This window comes from Ochotona curzoniae, unplaced genomic scaffold (genome assembly GCF_017591425.1).
Source record: "Ochotona curzoniae isolate NIBS_2020 unplaced genomic scaffold, NIBS_Ocur_1.0 patch58, whole genome shotgun sequence".
In the NCBI taxonomy this organism is placed as follows: Eukaryota; Metazoa; Chordata; class Mammalia; order Lagomorpha; family Ochotonidae; genus Ochotona; species Ochotona curzoniae.
Window position 1 is genome coordinate 246,774 of NW_024467037.1, and position 24,212 is coordinate 270,985.

General features: G+C 37.1%; 1 protein-coding gene across 1 annotated transcript in view; it reads right to left on the reverse strand.

Moving 5' to 3' along the window:
* Nucleotides 1–24,212, reverse strand: part of LOC121168118 (bone morphogenetic protein receptor type-2-like) — a 111,899-nt gene that overhangs the window by 42,693 nt on the left and 44,994 nt on the right. The window contains exons 2-3 of the mRNA XM_040997908.1: nucleotides 11,812–11,982; nucleotides 10,588–10,758 (exon numbers count right to left, since the gene is read on the reverse strand). Coding sequence (XP_040853842.1) covers nucleotides 10,588–10,758; nucleotides 11,812–11,982 — 342 coding nt within the window. The remainder of the gene's footprint in view (nucleotides 1–10,587; nucleotides 10,759–11,811; nucleotides 11,983–24,212) is intronic.

Genomic DNA, 24,212 nt, shown 5'->3' on the forward strand with positions numbered 1-24,212 from the left:
GTGATGAACCATTACTGGCAACAGCTGAGTAATGCATGAGTATCCACTGTTAGCATGTGACATTTTACATGCTGTCATGTAATTATATATGATTATCAATTTTATGAAACTCAGACATTTAGAACAACTCAGAATATTTTAGTTCTGCCTATATTTTTCTCATAATGATAGACATAACAAAATCCAAAGGGGTAAATAAAATAATGCCTAGGAATCAACCATTAGCTAAAGCATAAATTTTTAACAATCAAAAACCTAGTCACACTTGTTTCTATAAAAGAAATGTTGTTTTGTAATATATACTACTTACCAAAAAGCAACATTTTTTTACTTTTTCTGAGATGTTTAAAAATTAAGCTACAAGTTAAAATATACCTCTATCTTTACAGCATTTTCTTTTAGTGTAATTATACTCCAATTTTCTCTCCAGCTCAAGTTCTAGAAATCCCATGTACCATGACTTCATTTCTTAATTACCACTGTAGTTTACTTTTGAAATTACCTTATTCTTTGTCTTCCCCCCCTTAATTATGTTTTTCTTATTTTTCTTAACTTTAAAATCTGAGATGAAATAATTTACAAAATGTGTAAGAGTAACAAAACGCCAAATACTGTATGACTTTACATACATGAAGTGCCAAAGTAGTTACATCCATAGCAGGCAGAAAGTAGGACAGCTGTCAGAGGGTGGAGGTTGGGAGGAAGGCGCACACAGAGTTTCAGTTTTGGAAAACAAAGAGTTCGGGTGATTACACTTAAAACTGCAGACCCATACACATAGAAATGGTTAAGAAATATTGGGCTTCTACTGTCTTTCCAGGCACATTCTCAGAGAGTTGGATCAGAAGTAGAGCAGCTGGATATAAAGTGCCCATAAGGGATGCCAATTTTGCAGGCAACTACTTAACTAGATGGGCCACAATATATCTTGTTATTGTTAAGAAAATACTAAGGATACACAAAGATACTTCAAAAAGTTCATAAAATATGGAATCAAAAGATAACATTATCTTGGTATAACTATTTTTTTTTAATTTAGCTAGATGTACAGAGAGGAGAAGAGACAGAGAGGAAGATCTTTCATCTGCTGATTCACTCTCCAAGTGGCCCCAACGGCTGGAGCTGAGCCAATTTGAAGGCAGGAGCCAGGAGCTTCTTCCAGGTCTCCCACACGGGTGCAGGGTCCCAAAGCCTTGGGTCGTCCTCGACTCCTTTCCCAGGCTACAAGCAGAGAGCTGGATGGGAAGTAGAGCTGCCGGATTAGAACCAGCGCCCATATGGGATCCCAGCATGTGCAAAGCAAGGACTTTAACCACTACGCTATCACAACGGGCCCTAAATTAGTTTGATTTCATACTGATAAAAATTCTGATTAGGCAGACATATTTCTTAACATGGGGAAATTAATTATGATAACTATAATTTTTAGAGTATCTATATCCTCTCAAAATACAAAAGCCATGCCAAGGTAGGCATTGTAGTATATCAGGTTAAGCAACCCCTGCAGTGCCGGTATCTATATGGCCACTAATTTGAGTTCTGGCTGCTCCACTTCCAATCCAGCTTCCTGCTAACATGCTTGGGAAAGCAACTGACAATGGTCCAAGTGTTTATTAGGCTTTTACACCCATGTGGGAGGTCTGGAAGAATCTCGTGGATATGGACCAATCCAGCTCTGGCCATTGCAACCATTTAGGGAGTGAACCAGCAGATGAAGAACCTCTCTTTCTCTGGCTGTCCTTCTCTCCAATTCTGCCTTTGAAATAAATAAACATATCTTTCAAACAAAGGCAACACTGAAAACATTCTTTGGACTATTATATATTACACCATCAGCTTTTTAAGAAAACACTGATACTGCAATTTTAGCATAAATTGAGCAATAAGCCCAAAAAATATTTTTAAGCTTAGTCGTATTTTCTCCCAGATTCAGGTACTCTAAAAAGCACAGCAAGATGTTCAACAACTTATGTACTGTGAACCTTTTTGTGTGGTGGAAGAAGAAGAAAGGAAAAAAGTTGTTGCTACATATAATGATATATGTAAAAACAGCAATAAAAAATCTTCATGATGATTACTTCCTGGGTGTGGGATAGATGGAGCTACAGAGGAAAATCACTTCTTGGTCTTTTGGCTAAGATCAAGTGTGAAATAACAATGTACTTTTGTTTAAATTTTGTAAGTTGGTATCACTTACATAGTAATTATGAACTTGGAACAGTATGAAGCTGTACCAATTGTTGAACCCATCACATGAAACAGCAATTATTGCAAGTACTTTATATGTTATTTTTTATCTTCACAATTCTGAAGAAATGTAGATCTAGATTGAACTCTAAAGTATATATTTTCCCACTCTCTAGCCATAGCTATCTCATGTTTATACTTGATAGAGTTTTCAGATCTTGCTTATCAAACTAACACATTCAATGTCATGATACATGTAATACAAGGTATAATCAACTAAATGCTAATCAGTGATGGGTGCCAGTCTTCTACTTTAACAGACATTTATACACCCACACAACACTACACACTGAACCCACATATTTAAGAAGTTAGGTGTAGGCCTTATGCTTTCACTCAAGTGACAATTTTATGTCAAATCATTCTTCCCAATCACATAAAACATGTTGACCAAGTTGCAAAATTCCACATGGAAGAATCTGTACCATGAGCACATTGAAATTAACCAGATAGATAGATAGATAGATAGTGTCATACACCTATTCACACACACATATCGACATTGTTACATCACAGATTGCTTTGGTTTTAAAGTTCAGGCACTGCTAAGACAGGAATGGGGTCTAGTGGTTATGGCACTAGAAAGGATGCCTGTGTTTACCAATAGTGCTGGGATCGACAACCCTGTTCTGGCTCCTGACTCCAGCTTCCTGATGCTATATATATAGACTTATAGCTAGATTGATAGATAGATAGATACACTTATATATTTTTATATATATGTTTCTATATTATATGATATTTTATATCTGAAAAAAAGAAAAAATTTATATATATATATATATAACCCACAGACATATATAAAGAAAAAGGATAGAAATGGCTCAGCATGACGGTTCAGTTGGCTAATCCTCTCTTTGCAACATGCCAGGATCCCATGTGGGCTGCTCTACTTCCCATCCAATTCCCTGCTTGTGGCCTGGGAAAGCAGTACAGGATGGGTCAAAAGCCTTGGGACCCTGCACCTGCATGGGAAAACTCAAAGAAGCTCCTGGTTTCTGGCTTTGGATGGGCTCAGCTCCAGCCATTGCAGCTGCTAGGGGAATGAACCAACAGATAGAAGATACTTTTTTCTGTCTCTCCTCTGTCTGTAAATCTACCTTTCTAATAAAAATTAATAAATCTTGAAAAAACAGGATAGAAATTAGAAGATAAGACTGTGAATGATTTCACCATAAGGGAACAACAAACGGTTGAGGAGATAGCTATGTTTATTTTTAATTGTTTATTATGCTATGTAAACATGTGTCAAAATATCACATGGCATTCTTTATTTCCTTGGCAGAAAAGAAACAGAGAGGGAGAGACAGTGCTCCTCCCTCCACTGGTTCACTCTTCAGATGCTCACAATGGCTAGAGCCGAAGACGGAGCCAGGGGCAAAATCCAGATCATCCCATGTGTGGTAGGAACCGAATTACTCAAGCCTTCATTGCTGCCTCCCATAGTTTACACAGGTAAGGAAGTTGGAGTCAAGAACTGGGTACTGAATCCAGGTAATTTTGATGTATTAACTGCTAGGCCAAAGCTTGCTCTAAATATAATGCAATTGTTACATATCAGTTTTTAAAAAATTTTAGGGCCCGGCGCCATGGCCTAGCGGCTAAAGTCCTCACCTTCTATACACCCAGGATCCCATCTGAGCGCCGGTTCTAATCCCAGCAACTCCACTTCCCATCCAGCTCCCTGCTTGTAGCCTGGGAAAGCAGTCGAGACGGCCCAAAGCCTTGGGACTCTGCACCCAGCGTGGGAGACCCGGAAGAAGTTCCTGGATCCTGGCTTTGGATCTGCACTGGCCGTTGCACTCACTTGGTGAGTGAATCATCGGATGGAATATCTTCCTCTCTATCTCTCTTCCTCTCTATACATCTGACTTTGTAATAAAAATAAATAAAAGTTTACAAGATTTTTTAAATTATTATCAAAATAACAATAATCAAGAGAATGTGGGCCTGGGATAAGAACCGACACACTGATTATGGAAATAAATTTGAGTTCAGACAATAACCTTACAAAGATAATCAACTGACTTCAGAAGTGTGCTGAACTAAGACAATTCAGCAGAAAAAGAACAGCCTTTTCAAGAAATAATACTGGGTAAATGTAACACCGATATCAAACACAAGGATGAAGTCAGAATCTTTATCATACATAATATACAAACATTAACTCGTGGATCTAAACATAAGAGCTAAAACTACAAAACCCTGAGAACAAATCAAGGCAATAAATCTTTGTAATTTTCTACTAGGGAATAATTTCTTAAATATGACTTCAAAAGCACAACTGACACTCCTCTGGCAGGACACAGACCCGGCAGGTAAGCGCAAGAAACATGATAGGAAACAGCCCAGAAAAGGCCATGGAAAGCTACACACTGGCATACAATTGGCAGACGTGGGGGCAAGACCAGGCTGAATCTGTCCACGTCATCCACTGGCAAATCCAGGCACCAGTGTGGGTCGACCCAGGTTCGGTCGCAACAAAGACTAGTGCACAATACGGAATGCCAAGGTGAGGTTGCCTGTACTGGAAAGGATTGCAGTGCCCAACTAGCCTGAGAACAAGAAAGGAAGTGGACAGAGCCGGCAGGGGAATAAGGGAGGGTTCCTTTGCAGGACAGCTACTTCCACAGGAGAGCATAGGCTGGGATGGGGGCAGATCAAGACTAGGCAGAGCTACCACACCTGTGCACCTCATGTGGACTAGATCAGGGAAAAGCCGGGCTGGGCGGATTATTCCTACTGGTGCAAACAAAATTAGAGTGGGCGAGGGTTGTTTGGGCTTAGCCACAGCATCAGCTGGAATCTGGGAGTGGGAGAGGCCTGGGAGGGAAATAGTGGGCTCATCCCTCTTGGGTTACCACTTCCACGGGAGGACATAAAACTAAGATAGCGGCTGGGGTGGAATGGGGTGTGGGACAGACTGGATTACTGCTACACTTACTGGCAAACCAGGGTAGGGGGCGGGCCTGGTGGGGGTTATTGTGGGTCGCTCCAACTAGGCTGCAGCTCCCACTGGCTTATGTGAGGGCCACGTATGTGCTGGGCAGAACCAGGCTGGACTGCAACACCCATTGATTCCAGTGGAAGTTGGGAGTGAAAACAGAACCAACCCAGCAATTGCAACCACCAGCTGATTGGAGCAATGGACGGTGCCAGGCCCTGTACTTGTTAGCACATACAAGAAGTTTCTTTGGAGATCTTCCTAATCTAAATGCTGGACTCAGAACCCTAACAAAGAAAAGAGAGAAGACAGAACAGGTCAACCAACCATCTCAGCTATGATGAACTATGTCAATCAGTGAATTTTTCAAAGACCTCATAGTGCTTGGAGTGGCAAGATTGACAGCGATTCATAACTGTTGCAATATCAAAACCACTTGAGCAAGAACCTCAGAGCATGCCCTACATCCGGGACCTGGGGAGGGTGGGAAATTGGGTGGGCCTTCTCCCTTAATACCCCCCTTTAAACATGAAGGTAACAATATGGAAAACATACTAGTATTATCCACTTTCCTGTAGCCCTTGAACCTTCTTACCCTAATTAACTATGTAAAGATTGTCAAAATAAAAATAAAATTTTACATAAAAAAGCACAACTGACAAAAGAAAATAATTGATAAATTAGACATCATCAAAACGTAAAATCTTTGTACTTCAAATAACAAGAGCTGAATGACAAGCCAAAGAAAGAAAAAAAATTTACCAGTTATATGTCCAATAAGATACTTTTATTCAGGTTGTAAAAATTACTCCTCCAACTCAACAACATAACGTGATTCAATCATGGGTTTCATTGTAGCACCTGATACAGTCCCATCACCTCCTAAAGGTTCCAGTTTTAGGGAACCTAACTGAATCAAGCATCCACCCTAATCTATCAACCATTAGTTTTCTAACTGTTAATATAAGACTTTGGGGATATAAAAGCATGAGTTTAGCTAACCAAGTCCTATATATTATTGATTTATCGCCACTTAATTAACTAACAACAGCAAAATACCTCATGCCTTCATGAAGCTTAACCAGCACATGTACCTTTTCTTTAGAGTATAGTGTAGCTTAGGAATACTAGCCAGCACTGCATCAACATTATTGCAGGCTATTTTAAATTTTAAAGTAATACTAAACTGCAAAAAAAGAAAGTCTTTAGATAGACTGTAGAGAAGATATTTTACAGTATAAGAACTGAAACAAGAAGGCTTAGCATGGCCTTGTTCAACCTCAACTGGGAATGTGCACTTGAGATGACGCAAAATTTTGTGTCACTCTGCACAGGTCTTTGAATAATCACACTGGTTTTGGGTTACAAATAAATGTTAGCAAGTGAGAGATGGGGCAAATATGTAATGCAAAATAATAAGGATCAATTGTATCCTATTACTAAATAGCTTTGCAAGTATACACTAGGGAAATCAAAAGCAGAATGTACAGTGTGCGTTGTTTCAGGAATAAATAAGTCTTTCTGTTTTTCTGGATATGAAAAAACAGGAAATAGAATCTTTATTCTGTTTTTCAACCACATGGAACATTTAGAAGACAATATGTTTCATAGGAAATACAATAATTATCCTTTCTTCAAATAAAAAAATCACAGAATGTAAGTTCTTGTATACAAGTAATAAAATTAGAAAATGAATCCTTCATGGTAAAAGGAAAATGAAACTATGGAGGCTGTTTATTATAGTTTCTAAAAGGATTTAAAGACAATTATCTCCTAAAAAGTATTACTTACAGGTGGGAATTATACAGGCAGAATCACATTTAATCTGCCACTAACCACACAGGTTAGATACTATTTGCACACAAAATAATTGATGCACAGAGGCAAATAATCTGCTCAAAGTTAAGTTTGGTGAGTACAGCACCAAATTTTTTTTTGGTGGGGCTGTATGTTTAGAAGTTAGTGTTTATTTTTCATCAACCTTAATTCCATTTTATTCAAGAGGCTGTGGAAGAACTATTTAAGATTCCTCAGTGGTTGTTCACACCCCTTTGTAGTCTAAGCAATGGGAGACACAGCTCAGTTGTGGACTAAAAACTACACACTGCAGTAGGGAACGGCTGGATAGGACAGAAGGTCCCGGCATGCCTTCATACCAGTCTGGAACCCCAGGTTGAGAAGCAATAAACTCAGAAGATGGAACACTCTATTCACTCTGAAATCCCTCCTTGTCAACACTAAGGTTTATAACCCAGGGACTGAGACTGACAGCATAATGAGATTGATGGCTTGTGGCTACATAGCCTCCCAAAAAGCATCAATGAAAACTTATGCTTCCTACCCTCAGATGATCTTTTTTTTTTCAGCACTTGATTAGGATACTTTCACATCCTAACTAGTACAAGCTACATTTTTTGGTAAAGGGACAATTTGACAAGTGTACGGAAGTTGTTAGTATAGTCTCAGCCAAAGTTGTGTCTGTTCAACTAGTGTTTAACATTATCTTAAAGGCTGTTCTTACTTAAATCATAGTTGGTTTCAAGTTGTTTCTGAAGATATTTGTACCCATGTCTTCACTTTTGTATAGTATGTTCCCATCTGAAATCACCACTTCCTAGATGGATATTTACTATCACATCTACAATCACTATTTACTACATGGACAATGATTTTTTGATGCAAAAAATAGCTGTTAATTAGAGAGCATGTTGCAAGGGAATAAGGCACAATTAAGGCAAGAAGAGAGGACTACATGGGATTGGAAATCCTAAAACAAAAGTTGTAGTTCTTGGAAAAAAAGACATGGAACTTATTTCTGTAAATACATCCAATTTTGCTCATATTTCACATGATATTTAGGTTGAAATAGTAGTCATTTCTAACATTTACACTTTGTACCAGCCTTTTATTAAAACAAAACAAAACAACAACAACAACAAAAACACCTTCCACTGAGTTTGTCAGTTAAAAGCAGGCTAGTTAAGCAGGTCTTATTTTGTCAGAAAAATAATGCCAACTTTCAAAACATCAATGTGAAGAAAATGGTTATTTTCTGAGAAGAGAGGTTCAAGACAGCTAAGAAAGTAGATATATATGGGCTATAGGATTGGCATTCAACAGTGTAGAGCCAGCAAAATTCTAGAATGACAACTATCTGATCAATGTGACATAAATGCAATCTTATTACTAGGTTATCAAAGAGTTAACATTCTCCTAAAGGATATGTACTTTCCTGTATTTTTCTTATCCTCCTAATATTTTTAACAAGCCTCTCCCAGCAAATTACTTAATTTGCTTCTAAATAAGCACAGACTTAGCCATCCACATTTCTGTCCATCCAATCATTTTAATGTTCTCATAGAAGTAGTAAAACCTGAAAAATTACTACAAATTCGCAAGAATTCATAACTTATTTTTGGTTCTATGCCAATGTCAGCTTCTTTGAAGGTAGGCTTTCTTTTCTAGCTTGGTATGAGATAAAAGACATTTGTTGCCAGACACTGGAAATTAGAATTTCTAATCTTAACCACACTGAACAAACTAGAACATGACTTCTAAAACCTGGGTTTAGATGTAATTCAATCTTTGTTCCTCATCGATTTGACCCAACCAACAAATTAATGAATAATAGAAACTAAAGTAGTCTAGGAGTAAGTGACTGGCAAAGTGATGAAGCCACATCAGAAGCACTGGGATTGAGTCCTGGGTCTGTTTATGATTTCTGCTTCCAGCTGATGCTCACCATAGGAGGCAGCAGGATAACAGCTCAAGTAATCAGGCCCTGACAAGGCCAGAGAGAATTCCTGGCTCCCAGCTTCAGCTTGTGGCTTAGCCCCAGCTGCTGCAGGTCTGTAGGGAGTAAGCCACAGACAGAAGACCTGCGTGTATGCATACATTTGCAAAATGTGTGTGACATTCAAAAAAGTGATAATTTTTCAAGTATAAGAAGTATTCTATATTTATAGCCTTTCTTTCTTCTTTCTTATTTTTTGTGGGTTTTTTTTTAGCCTTACTTTCATCTAAGAACCTCCAACATTCAATAAATGCATGAAGTTTATTTAATTAAAACTGCTCACTCTTCTATTTTCTCAATTAACTCTGCCTTCAGCGGGGACCAGTGTTTTTGGCCCAGCTGCTGAGCTGCCGAAGACAACCATGACATTACATATAAGCCATGAGTTGACACACAACCTCTCCACTTCTGATCCAGCTTCCTGATAATGTGCCTGGGAAAGCAGCAGAGGATGTCTCAAGCATCTGGGTCTCTGTCACCACATGGGAAACCGATATGGAGTTCCAGGCTCCAAGCTTTGGCCTACCTCAGCCCCAGCAGCTATTCATTTGGGGAGGAATCAGCAGATAGAAGAATTTTCTTTCTCTGTGACTCTTTCAAACAATAAATAATTAAAAATAAAAATCACAGAGATTTTTGCCTGCTGTGCTGACTTAATTATCTCATTCCCTTTATAATTAGTTTACGTGCGTAACTCCATAAATATCATTATAAATCTTTTTTAAAAGATTCATTTTATTTTCACTTGAAAGGCAGATTTATACAGGAGAGAAAAAGAATCTTCCATCTGTTAATATAAGGAATCCATCATGCAAATTGGAATGTATAGTGGTGGAGTAATGGAGACTACCATATCCAGAAGTGAAGACACAATGCAACATGCATCTCTGCTTCCAAACAAAAGATGGACTCCCAATGAAAGTGTTGGATATATCTAGACAACGGGATGCTGGACTGTCTGACATTGTCTGTACCAGAATTGTCAGGGTATACTTAAATAGCAGACGGATGGAATTGTAATCAGAGGGGTAAAAATTAAAGAAGGGCAATCCCAGAATATTCAGACCTGTATGATAAATTTCAGAAATAAAAATTAAAAAAAAAAAAGAATCTTCCATCTGCTGGCTTGCTCCTCAAATGGCTGCAATATCCAGAGCTGACCTGAACTGATCGAAGTCAGGAGCCAAAAGCTTCATCTGGGTTTCACACCTGGGTGGAATGAACACAGACACATGGGCCATCTTCTGCTGGCCATTAACAGGGAGCTTGGTGGGAACTGAAACAGCTGTTACATAAACAGCACCTGTATGGCATGACAGGCAGGTGGTGACTTTACCAGTTTTGCCACAATGTCAGCCCTGTGGCTTTTTTAACATTGCCAAATTCCCCTCCACAGAAGTTGGAAAGTCCTATATCCTGATACAAACTAACCTGGTAATTATTGCTACCTTGCATATCCTGGTGTATAGCCCTTCTGTATTTTAAGTGTTAACTATTCATTATTCATGACACTGGAACTCTCCCTCTCACTCTTACCAACTTTGAATGCTTCAGATTTTACAAATCTTTGGGGAAAAGAATTATAAGAAAAAAAGTTGCTTACTGAGTGGTGTTGTGTCAGGAGGTGGAAAATTCTCGGTGAAGTTGACATTACACAAATCTGTGCTACAGCAGCAGAAACGGTATGTTCCATTCTGAATTGAGGGAGGGGTAGTAGTTACTACACATTCTTCAAAATGACACTCTTGAGGATCTCCAATGTGAGACCAACATCCTACAAATCAGCATGAATACAAAAAAGTCAGGGAAAAACAGGAAAAAACTAAAAACACAACAAACAACTGCAATAACGTGACACAGTGAACACATTTTAAGAGAGTCTTGCAAATCAATTTATAAAACAGAAAAAACTGCAAAGGATATAATAGGTACATTATAGGGCAAAAAAACACATTAATAAAACACTTAACTGCATCATTAAGATTAAAGCAACAGTAAGGTTTCATTTTTGCCCAAGCCAATTAAATTGTTCTAGTTTTTAAAAATAATAATATATAATCATAGCAAGGATTCTGTAACAGAGACATTTTCATACAATACTGGAATAGATGTAAATGAATAGTATTTGTAGAAAATCATATGGTAATTTTTATATAAAATTTTTTCTAAATTCAGGTTCTATTAAGCCAATAAGTCTATATCAAGGAATTATGTTAAGGAAACAATCAGATCAACTACAGATTCATATTCAAAGTTGTCCACCAAAGCACTATGTATTAGAATAAAAATCTAAGATGCTAGGATGTAAAAACAAATTAATGTGTAAATAAACTGATATATGTATAAAATGAAATATTATGCAAAGGTTAAAAATGAGTTCATGGAATGTCTAAAGAAATGATAAAATGCTCATGATATAATTAAAGCTGGGAAAAAATAAAATACCTACACATGTTAACATGGAAGTAATGTAGAAAACACACCTGAAGGAGATTAAACTAATGCAGAAAAAAATACTTTTTTAGGAGTATATAATTGAAGACTTCTGTTTTCTTCATTACAATCTTCCAGATTGTCCAAACTTCATATAATGAGTATGTATTAGCATTATAATAATAAATGTTATTAAAATAATCCACAAATAAATTTTCCTTTACAAAGCTAGGGTATGCATAGGTACATGTGGGTTTGTGTATATATGTAAATATTTACTTTTAAATTTACAACTTTTCTGAAGAGAATCTTATCATATTTCCATGTCATTTTCCAGATAAACTTCAATTGTATGAAACACAAAGACATATAAAGTAAGGAAAGTATTACTTACCTTGTTTCACAAGGTTTATGTCCCCTTTTGACTTCTCCCAAAGACCATAGCAAGTGCTGCCCTTCGAGCACAGTATTGTCCCATTTTCATGAGAGATACGACTCTCTCCTATCCCAAGGTCCTGCTGATATGGATCTTTAAATGCACACAGCCGTTCTTGATTCTGGGAAGCTGTAAATACAGGAAATAAGACAATGATAAATTTTAGGATAATCTTTGTAAAACATAATGTAAAATCATGTTCTTACCTGAATAACACTAAAATTTTCCTACTAAATTCTCCAAACTCAATGTAGTACATATCCTGAAAATCAATATTTATTTGCTTTCATGAGAGAGAGAAGAAATGAAGAAAACAGATATCATGGGGATGGGCCCATATGAGCATACTTGGGTTCCAGTCTCAGTTCCCCTCTCAATTCCAGCATTCAGACAATACAGGTGATGGCTCAAGGAGTTGGGTTTCTGCTACCCACTTAGGTCTAAGGACCCAAGCAGTTGACCCATCCTCCACTGCTTTCTGAGGTGCATTCGCAGGCAACTGGATCAGAAGTGGAGCCATTGAGAGTAGAACTGGCACCCGTATGGGATGCTGGCACTGCAGATGGAGGCTTAGGATGCTAAACCATGATGCCAGCCCCTAACTTTCACCCTTTGATGGTCATTTAAGTACTTTCTAATTTCTGATTATTAAAAATAAAGCCATAAAAAAGCCATAATGAACACCAGCATTGTAGAACAGTAAGTTAGGGTGCCTGTAATTAAAGCACCCCATAGAGGGTCAGTTCTAGTCCTATCTCCTCTGCTTCTGATCTAGTGTCCTGCTAATGTGCCTTGTAAGCCAGTGGATGATGATTCAAGAACTTGGGCCCCTGCCACACACACACACAGAAGATCAGAATAGAGTCTCTGCCTTCTGCTTTCAGCCTCACACTCAACTGGCTTCTGCAGCCATTTAGGAAGTGAACCAGTGTATGGAAGATTCTCTCTCTTTCCATCTCTCCTTCTTCCTGTTACTCTGCCTTTCAAGTTGACTTGTACTATGGAATCATGGCCTAAGGAATCATACACATACACACACATACACACACACACAATCACTGCTAAAAACATGATCAGCCAATATGGAAGAGTTTGATAGCTTCTTATAAATATACTTTATCATTTATAAAATAAACTTTATTGGGCCCGATGGCATGGCCTAGCAGCTAAAGTCCTCACCTTGAACGCGTCGGGATCCTATATGGGCGTTTCTAATCCCAGCAGTCCCTCTTCCCATCCAGCTCCCTGCTTGTGGCCTGGGAAGGCAGTTAAGGACGGCCCAAGGCTTTGGGATCCTGCACCCATGTGGGAGACCGGGAAGAGGTTCCTGGTTCCTGGCTTCGGATAGGCACAGCACCAGCCATTGTGGTCACTTGGGGAGTGAATCATCGGACAGAAGATCTCCCTGTCTCTCCTTCTCTCTGTGTATCTGACTTTGTAATAAAAATAAATAAATCTTTTTAAAAACAATGCTTTATCACTTAGCCCAGTAACCCCAACCTAGGTATTGACCCAAATCTAATCATATATGTCCACAGTTATACCATTATAAACATGTTTCTGATGGCTCTTTCTGTAATGACTCAATCTTGAAATTTCTCAATTGTCCCTCTAAAAAACTGTCCAACTAAAAAAGTGAATAATCAAATACAACTTGCAATAAAAACTAATGAACTACTGACACATGTGCAACAACATGGATGAACCTAACACATTACACCAAATTAAAAAGCAAGACCCAAAAAGTTACCCAACATTTTTAGAAAAGTAAAAATACAGGGATAGTAAACAGATCAGTGGTTGCCAGGGGTTTACTGGGCATGAAAGAAAGGAGATAATTACAATACAGTAAAAGGGAACTTGTAGGTGGTAGAACCATTCTTTAGTTCCACTGGGGTGTTAGCTACATAACTGCACATTTGTCAAAACTCACAGAATTGTTTTCTGGAAAAAGTGGATTTTATATATTTAATTTTAAACTAAATTGTAAAATCTCAAGATGTCAATAGTCATTGAACAAGTACTAATGAGTTAATTAATCCTATCCTGTATGTCTAAATTTCAAAGAGACTTCATTATTATGAAACAGAGAAAGAGCCAATCTAATTCAAAGTAAGCAGAAGAAAAGAAGGCAGACAAATTAAGGAATAGAAATCCTTATCATTTAGACTAAGTATTGTTTTTCTGGATTTGATATATATATATATATTTAAATGGTTTTTTTCATCCATATTTAATTAGAACTATACTTTTTAATTATTTTTTATATTAGCTGATATATTAAAATTTATTTATTTGAAAGGCAGAATTAGAGAGGGAGAGAAAGAATGAGATTTTTCCTTTTGATAGATCACTCCCCAAATGGTTGCTACCACCAGAGCTAGGCAGGTCCAAAAAGTCGAGCATATATATATATATATATATATATATATACATATATATATATAGACACAGACCTTATACCCTTCATGAACATTAATTCAAATGGACCACAGACTTAAATCATGCAAAACCACAAAATTCCTAAATGATAAGCAAAATCTAGGTAATCTTGGGTGTAATATTTCTTTTTAAGATCATGGTATATGAATAAAATGGTAAATCACTTACATTAAAATTAAAATTTCTGAGCTGGCATAGTGACATAACAGGCTAATCCCCCACTTGCTCCACTTTGTATCCAGCTCCCTGCTAAATAAGTCTTGGGAAAAAGGTAGAGGATGGCTCAAGGCCTTGGATCCCTACACACACGGGAAATCAACGAGAAGCTCTTGGTTTTAGATCGGCCCAATTCTAGCTATTGAGACAAATGGGAAATGAACTAGCAGAAAGAGAATTTCTCTCTGTCTCTCCTCCTCTATATATAACATGCCATTCAAATAAAAATACAAAAATCTGTGCCCAGCATGATGGTTCAGTGACTAAATCCTTGTCTTGCGTGTGCCAGGATCCCACATGGTTGCAGGTTTGTGTCTCAGCTGCTTTACCTGCCTTCCAGCTTCCCTGCTTGTGGCCTGGGGAAGCAGCTGAGGATGGCCCAAAGCTTTGAGACCTTGCACCTACGTGGGAGACCTGGAAGAAACTCCTGGCTCCTGACGTTGGAACAGCTCAGCTTCAGCCATTGCAGCCACTTGGGGAGTGAACTACTGGACAGATCTTTCTCTGTGTACCCACTTCTCTCTGAAAATTTGCCTTTTCGATAAAAATAAACAAATCTTTAAGAAAATGTTAATAAATGAAAAGAAGGGACTTCTGAGAACACATTATGAAACAAATGAATTTCAGAGTAAGAAAACTCAGGTATAAAATAGCTGGGTAAAGAGGGAGGGCATTGTAGCACACCAGGTTAAACCACTGCTTGGAACACCCATGTTCTATGTTGGAATGTCAAGTTCAAGTCCTGGCACTCAGCTTCTGATTCAGCTCCCCGATCATGTGCAAAGGAAGCAGCAGATGAGGACTCAAGTATCTGAGATTCTATTACCCATGTAGGAGACATGAAAGGAGTTCCCAGCGCCTGATCTCAACTTGGCTCAGAGCCAACTGTTGTGATCATTTAGGGAGTGAACCCCAGCAGGTGAAAAAAATCTTTCTGTCTCTCCATCTCAATATGCTACTCTGCTTTCACACAAATAATGATTTTTTTTTTTTAAAGACAAACTTGGTAGGGATGTTTCTGAGGGATATAGGTGGAGAGAGTAAGTTCTTACAGCTATATCATTCAAATAACTTCAAGGAGATAAACAGTATAGTATAGTCAAGTATTAAAGAAAAAGGATTTATTCTTTTGTAGCACACCAAAATCCACATTCTATGTCCAGGAAGACATGGACTGATATTTCTTACTAATTTGCCAATAATTTATGTATAGACAAAAGCACAAATGCCATCATTATTCAATGCCTATTCCACTCACTAGATGTAGATTTATAAGCATTCTATACCTTTAAAATTGCAATATGCAGTGACAGAAATGAGACAAAAACATCTAATCATTTACTTTATCCTCACAATCTATTTCTCTCCTTTATTTCTCTCTCTAACCACAAATATTCAGCAAAGCCAACTTCCCCTAAAGAAATGTAGGCATACAACTATTTAATCTCGCTCTACAAGCCCTATACTGTATAATATGTTAATTTAATTTACCATTCAAAATAAAACCTGGGGAATGTATGAAAAAAATCTTCTACAAAATCTTTTACAATTAAATCAAACTTACTCATATTTATGTCTTTAAAAATGACATAATTTTGTGATTGTTTTAATTCATTTGAAATAAGCCTCTGAAATCTAGCTGGCCAACCAATTTTCTGAGAATGCCTATAAACACAAAATAAATCAGTTATAAAGTTTTTAATCATGTTAAAAATGCCTACATTAAAATAAAATCCTTAAAAAAAATGTCTACAGAGGTGCCAGACGCTGAGAACCAGGCAATACACTAATGATGATCTTTGTAATTTTCAATGATATTCAATAGTCATCACTACTGCTAATAGTGAGCATTTAATAATATTGATTCAATTTCTACTATATCTGTACTATAACACTAAGCATTGTGCAAGATTTAACAATATGCATAAGAGATTGTCATAAGCTCAAACTTGATTCCACAAATAATAAAAGAATTCCATTTTTTGACATAAATTATGTAAGATATGGAGATTAGGGGCCAGTGCCATGGAGTAGTAGGTTAAGCCACTGCCTACAGCACTGGCATCCCAGAACAGATGGAAGACCTATCTCTGTTGCCTCCTCCCCCAAAGCTCTGCTTTGCCAATAAATAGAGTAAATCTGAGAGAGAGAGATGGAAAGAGAGAAAGAGAGAGGGACTGGAGATTAAAACAGAAACAAAACATTTGATTCCAAGCCTATGGAAAACAGTATACTAAGTATATGGAATCCTTGAAAGATGATGAAAATCTACTGTAATACTTACTATGTTGAGCATGTACAATTACAAAATCCCATCAAATTGCACAGTTTATAAACATATGAAATACCTCAATAAGTCAACTTTTGAAAGGGCAGGACACAGTATAAAGTGAACAGAACACTACAATTCAGAGAAATTTAAATATTTTTCATTCATGTTATAGAAGTGCTTTACTGAGTCATATCCCTAATTTATCTCTTAAAACCAGTTTCTTTAGGTGAATACGAATTTCCCTGAATTTTATTCACAAGAATTTCTACAACCTTCACTACCATTCTGTATCTAAACAATCCAACAGCCACACAACTTATTTTTCAGTAGTTTTTAATTTTATCTTTACTGTAGAAGTCTAAATGCCTTATCTTCACCCTGGAATAAAGTTCAGGGACTATTTCTGGCTATACTTGTGTGTTTGGCTTCTGTTTATCCAAGTGTCAAAATGAGCTATCTAAAATAAACAAAACAGGAACCTTGCAGTAATGGGGCAAATAACTGAATTACTGAAGAAACAAACTCCTTTTCCCAGGCAACAAATTTCTCAGGACACATCTCCCAGTTCTGAATATCACTACAAGTTTGTTATAAAAAAAAAAAAAAAAACCAAGGAAAGAGTGTCAAATCTAACAGAAATATCCCTTAAAATCTGATGTAAATTCATATTTCTCATTTCAATCATAATAAATTGATTAAGGAAATCCCTTTTGTTTCCAACATTTTAGCAAATCCTTTATCAAAAGTAAATATAAATACTTTATCAAAAGTAAATAATCTTCAAAAATCATTATTCCTTGAACATATTGTTTTTGGTATCCAGATCACAACAGAGCAAGTTGTAATTCTGTTGAGCCTTCCTATATCAAAAGATACGACAGTGGGAAAATGATTAAAATTTTCAAAAAGTCCTCTTTTAGATGTTCCTGAATCTGAGGCTACACTTGGAGTCCCCAAGACTAACAGAATTCAACACAAATTAATAAATCAGAAATACAATTCATTAAAGGAAAATAATACAAATCAAACTCAGCAAAGGTAGAAGCTACAACAAACTGTGAATAAAACCAAGTTTAGGTTTCCAAGAGTCTTCTCATGACGTCACAAGATGCAATTAATGCTCCTAGTAAAGAAACTGTGACAACACATGTGAAATGTTATCTAAGAAACTCAGTACCCAAAGTTTTATTGGAGGAGGTGGAGGGGTAACGCTGGTATCGTCAGCAATCTCTCTCCCTGACATGATCCAAAGTTCCAGACTCACTGAAGGACTATTTCAACATAAATTATATTGTTTGCACAAAGAGTAAACTACTGTTACCAATTAGGGAATGGTAGTAACACTCAAAACAAAAATTTCCAAATACCAGTAGAGGACCAACCTTGCAAGTAGCCTTTCTAAGAATAACAGTCTCTTTTTCTCCACAAATGCCTTTAGAAAAAGGCAACCAAAAGCCAAAACACACACACACACCTTCTCCTATGATGAACAAAATACAAGGATACTTTAAACAATTCGTGGGAAAATGGAAATTAAAAGGTAAGTTTGTTCCTGCTTCCTACTAATTAGCACCCTGGGAAGCAACAGTGGCAGTCAAATACTTGGGTCCCTGCAATCTATGTGGAGACGAGGACTGTCTTCCAGGTTCCTGGCATCAGCCTGGCACAGTTCCAGCTGTGGTGAATGAACTAGCAGTTATCTGGGAGTGAACCAACAGACAGAAGATCCCCCTGCATCCGCCTTGTCTGTTTCTCTTTCATGTATATTAAAAATAGGGGCAGGCTGTATGATACAGTGGTTAAGCTGCCTTTGGGATGCCTCTATTCTATTATCTAGTTATAAGTTCTGCTCTTGTTTATGATCTGACTTCCTTCTAATGCACAAGCTCTGGACAGTTCTTCAGTCACTTCTACCCATGTAGAAGATCTAGTTCTTGGCTGCTGCCTTTGGCTGGACCCACCCCCGGCTACTGTGGACATTCGGGAAGGAGGCCAGCAGATAGAAAATACCTCTCTCTTTGTCTCCCTCTCCCTCTCTGTTGTTCTGCCTTTCAAATATAAGTAAAAGATGTTTTTTTTTAATAAAGATAAATTTCTTTTGGTACAAACTTTTTAAAATCCATGCTTTTTTTTCTCATTAAACCCATTTCTACAAACTTTTTGAAGTAATCTTAGTGCAGATGATCTCAGCTCTCCCAAACAGCAGTAACATATCAGAACTGTTCTGCCTTAATTCAAAGCAACAGCTAAAGCACAGAAAAAGAAAGAAGCCAGGCCTAAGCCTCTAAGACACCTACATAACAATATTTATTAAGTGCTTCTAATGGGACGGACAATATATATAATTCTGGTGATTTGGTGGAAGTAAAATCCTACATTGAGGTGCTTAGTTTAGGGAAAGAAACAGACAAGTCAAAAACCTGCAAGTAAACAAACAGAATTTTATAGGAACGCACTGGATGACAGTTTTTCTACTTATGCTGCAGTGGTTGTCATTTTTACTAAAAACTTTTGAAAAAGAAGTGAATTTTATATCAAAGAAATATTCCCTATCTATATAAGTTGTAAATTTTCTGGAGAACATTTAATGGAAAATTTAAACATACAACTCTTAGGATCCCTATGAACTTAATGCAGTATTATTTACAACAGTGAAACTTGGCTATCAATTACGTTTTCATAAACTTTTGTTATCAAACTATGATAAAACCAAAATAAAATGCTATGCAATCATGTAAAGCGGTTTAGCTTTAATTCTTGATGTGGGAGATGGGGCTACAATATGTTTTTTGTTTGAATGGCAGAAATTAAGGTTGGGGGTGGGTAAGTGTAAGAAGAAACTTTATTCAGTCTCCTGATTTTCTACCTAAATGCCCACAATGGCCAGGCCTGGCTGAGGTTCAAGCTGGCCATCAGGAATTTCATGCACAACCCCCACCTTCGTGGCAGAAATCCAACCTTATGATGAAAAAGCAATCTTAGGATGAAAAAGATATACTTGTAAAAAAGGGGGTTAATTCTATGTTAGCTTATATGAATTAGTAACTTACTTAAAGAAGGAAATGCTAAAGTAAAAATGAAAAACACCTTGATGTTTGAAGTGAGCAATGATGAAGATACTCCTGCTGATTGGGCTGCTGGTTACACATCTGTACACATCTGCCAAAACGTACAAGCTGGAAAGAGCGAATGTAAATTCACTGCAATAATGCTATCTCCCCACAAAATAAATCACAATCCAACCATCTCCTATCCTCCAAAGCAAATTTCATTAAAAACATCTCAAAAGCCCTATTCAAAATATACGTGCAAAATAAAAATTGGGTCAAATGTCTTCTGACTTATACACATATGCTCATTCATATCCGCAGACATCTAATAGTAAAAGTCCCAAATTTACAATCATATCCAGATATTCATTCATTTATAAATTCCTAACAAAACACTCATATTTTTAAGAGGTATAATGTGATCCACTGCAGAAGGAACTGAACAAATTAGATTAGAAGGAAGGCATTTATTACTTTCATAAAACATGGTGCAGTGGAGAAAGCAGTGTACTAGGACTCAAAAGAACAAGTCTTTCAAATGACTCAACTGAAAACAGAGTCTGTTTTATTAAATGCAAGAGCTCCAATAATTTTATATTGCCAGTCAATCAAGATTTCCCTTGTTGTTTATTTCCCCATCAAACTAAACACAGAAGGACCTCTTGCTTCTGGATTTGACAACTTTACTTCTATTTTACTGTATTTTCTCACTATCTGATTTTGTTAAACTTTTTTTTTAAAGTTTTAATTATTTTTATTGGAAAGGCAGATTTACAGACAGAGAAAGGTCTTCCATTTGCTGGTTCACTCCCCAAGTTACTGCAATGACCAGAGCTGAGCCAATCTGAAGCCAGGAGCCAGAAACTTCTTAGTAGTCTCCCATGCAGGTATGGGATCCCAATGCTTTGGGTCATCCCCCACTGTTTTCCCAGACCATAAGCATGGAACTAGATTGAAACTGGAGCAGGTAGGACACAAACTGGTATCTATATGGGATGCCAGCCTTTGGAAGTAGAGGATTAGGCAATTAACCCATTGCAAAGGCCTGATTTGACTGTTAATCATTATGACCCATCTTTAATTTAAATGTAAGCATGATGCTAAATCAAAGTATAACTTAAGTTTCCCACTCTATGCAAGAAATACTTTCACCACTAAAACAAATCTGTCTCCGTAGATCACCAATCAGGTTATGAATTTACTTGAAACATGCTGCATAATTTCTCTAATATAACCAATAATGCAGGATCAGATTACCAAAAGCAAGGAAAGGCACAGATACAAGCCTGGGTTATATTTAAGGACCCTATAGCTCCATCTTTTCTACATCCTGGGCACTCCCTACTCTGGATACTAAAAAAACAAAACAAAACAAAACAAAAAAGCCCTTGACCTGCCTTAGGAAACTGCATTTTTCCCTTTCTCTCCTTCTCTCTATAAAAACTGCCTTTCACATAAAAATAAATAAATGTTTCAAAAAGTTAAAAAAAAAAAGTACATGTACTCCCCAAAAACCTTTATTTCAAAATAAATTTTGAGAAAAACAAATAAAACATATTTATTTCACTCTATCTCTATTCTATGAATGAATCTATTATAATCTAATTTATCCTATTATCCAAGCTCAAATTCACCAAAGAAAAATGCCCCTAAACATAATTTAGCAAGCATTTCAGACCACTGGGTGAGTGTCATGGCACAGTGAGTAAAGATGCTGGCTGCAATGCTTGCATCCCAAATGAGCAACAGTTCAAATCCCAGCTGCTCCCATATCAATCCAGTTCCTTGGTAATGACCTTGGAAAAGCAGTGGATACAAGCCCAAGTGTTTGGGTCCCTGCTCCCCATGATGAAGCTCCTGCTTCAGCTTCACCCAGACCAACATGGCCATCTGTAGAATGAAACATGAACGAGAGATATCTCTGTCTCTGTCTCTCTTACCTTCTCCCTGAAACTGACTTTCAAGTTTATAAATAAATCTTTTTTAAAGCAATTTTTTAAAAAAGAATTTAAGGAGCTAGTGCTTTTTCTATTTGAAAGATCAAAATTGTGTTGAGCACTGATACAAGTAGAAAAATGTAATTTTAGCAGAAAAGAATATAAAAAAGAATAAAACAGCATATTTTTACAGCAGTATATTCTCAACTATAGGTAATTTTACTTCCCACAAAACATCTGGTGGTATCTGGAGAAATTTTGGTTGCCAAAACAGAAGTTGAGAAATCACTGAAATTTGTAGGGAGTTGCCAGAGATTCCTGCTTCCAAAAAAAAAAAAAAATGTCAGTGAAACAAAGACATACAGAGACACAGGAGATCTTCCATTCCAAATGCCCCATATCAGCCAAGACTGGATCAGATCCATAGAGTCATTCATGTGAGGGGCAGGGGTGTAAGTTAACTGACATATCATCTACCTCCCAACGTTCACATTAGTAAGAAGCTAAATTGGAAGGATGGAGCAGCCGAGACTCAAACCAGGCACTCAATTATAGGATGCCAACATCCCTAGTGGCAACTTAATCATCGTATCAAATATTAACCTGTGGCTTCTCTCTCTCTCTCTCTCTCTCTCTCTCTCTCTCTCTCTCTCTCTCTCTCTCTGATGCTTTCATTTACTTGAAAAGCACAGTGACAGAGCAGATAGAAACAAATCTCCTGTCCACTGGTTCACTCCCCAAATGCGGTAACAGCCTCAAGGACCACATAAAGCCACCAGCCAGAAACCCCATCTGGGTATTCTATGTTGATGGAAGGAAGTGAAGTTCTTAGACAGTCATCCCAGGCTTCCCAAGCACATCAACAGGAAGCTGCATCACAAGAAGTATACATGGGATAGCTAAGACCAAGTAACTGATAGAAGTTGTTGACATGCCAAGCAATGGCTTAATACACATGCTCATATAATACATACAAAAGGCACTATGAAACTAACAAAAAAGGTAAGCAACACAAAAGGGAGTTAATGTAAAACATACAAGTATTTCTTATCATACAGAGGGCTACTGGATATAATACCAGATCACAGACAATTTTCTGTAACCTGATAATGCTTAAAAATCTCAGTTTTTCCTCTGTTATGAATCCAGGTGAATCTAAAGACATTACCAGATTTAGGCAGCATCATCAGATAATATAGTCTAAAACATTCCATATTTTTAATAAAATTCAGTGTTCTTTAATCTTGTTGAAAATCCCTATTCATTAAAGATAATGATGTGTACAACTATACTAGTTTCGTAAGGCTACTATAATAAAGTATTACAATTGGGAAGCTTACAACACTGGAAATATTTTACCTCACAGTTCCAGAAGATAGACATTCAAAATTAAACACCAGCAGGGGCATAAGCCCTCTGAAACCTGAATAGAGAATCCTTCCTTTGGATCTTTTAACTTCTAAGATGAATCTTTCCAAATCCTGCCTCTGTCAGCATATCGCATTCCTTCAATTCATTTGTCTTGACTTCTTTTAAGGACACCAGTCATATTGGGTTAGGGACAATCCAGATTCAATAGAACTCATCATAATTTGTCTATTTCTATAAAGGCAGGGTTTCCAAATAAGGTCATGCTCACAGGTAACAAGGATTTAGAGACTTCAAGAAACCATTCTGTGGGATACACTTCAACCCGTACCAATGATCATTCGTCCAATAATGGTCATCTACAAACTTATCTGGGTTATAAACAGATGTCCATATACCCATTTTCTTGCCAAGATGACTATTAAGAAAAAAATATATACTGCTATACAAAGTCATTCTATTTTTAACAAAATCAAGTACTTTACAGAAAGTTAAACAGATTGGGAACCTAAAAAGATTCTTGAATTAATCAATTGGAAGAGCAATTAATATATTTCTAATTGGAAGTCTCTCTACACTTACCTTTAATACAAACTGTACTTCAGTAAAAGTGTAGAGTGACTTTCTGGGCCATGCCCTGTAGCACAGCATGCTCAGCTGCTGCTTGGGATACACACATCACATGGCAGAGTATTGTCAGCTTCCCAGCCAGTTTCATCACAGGCACTTGGGAGTACTTGCACTCCTGCCATTACATGGGAGACTTCATGTAGTTTCTGGCTCCTGGCTTCAGGTTGGCCCAGACCTGGCTATTTTGGTATTTTGGTATTTAGGTAGTGAACCAGCAGATCAAATATTTGTCTCCCTCTCCACCCCATGTCACTTTGTCCTTCAAATAAATAAGCACAGAAATATTTTTTCTAAGGAGTGATTTTCAGAACTATTGGGCCTTTTTGTTAAGATCAAATGTCATATCTTTTCTTGTCAGTTTAGAATATAACTTTCTAATATGTCAAGGCACATGTTTTAATCTTAACTTCTATTAATTATCCTTAATACAGTGGCATTAAAAAT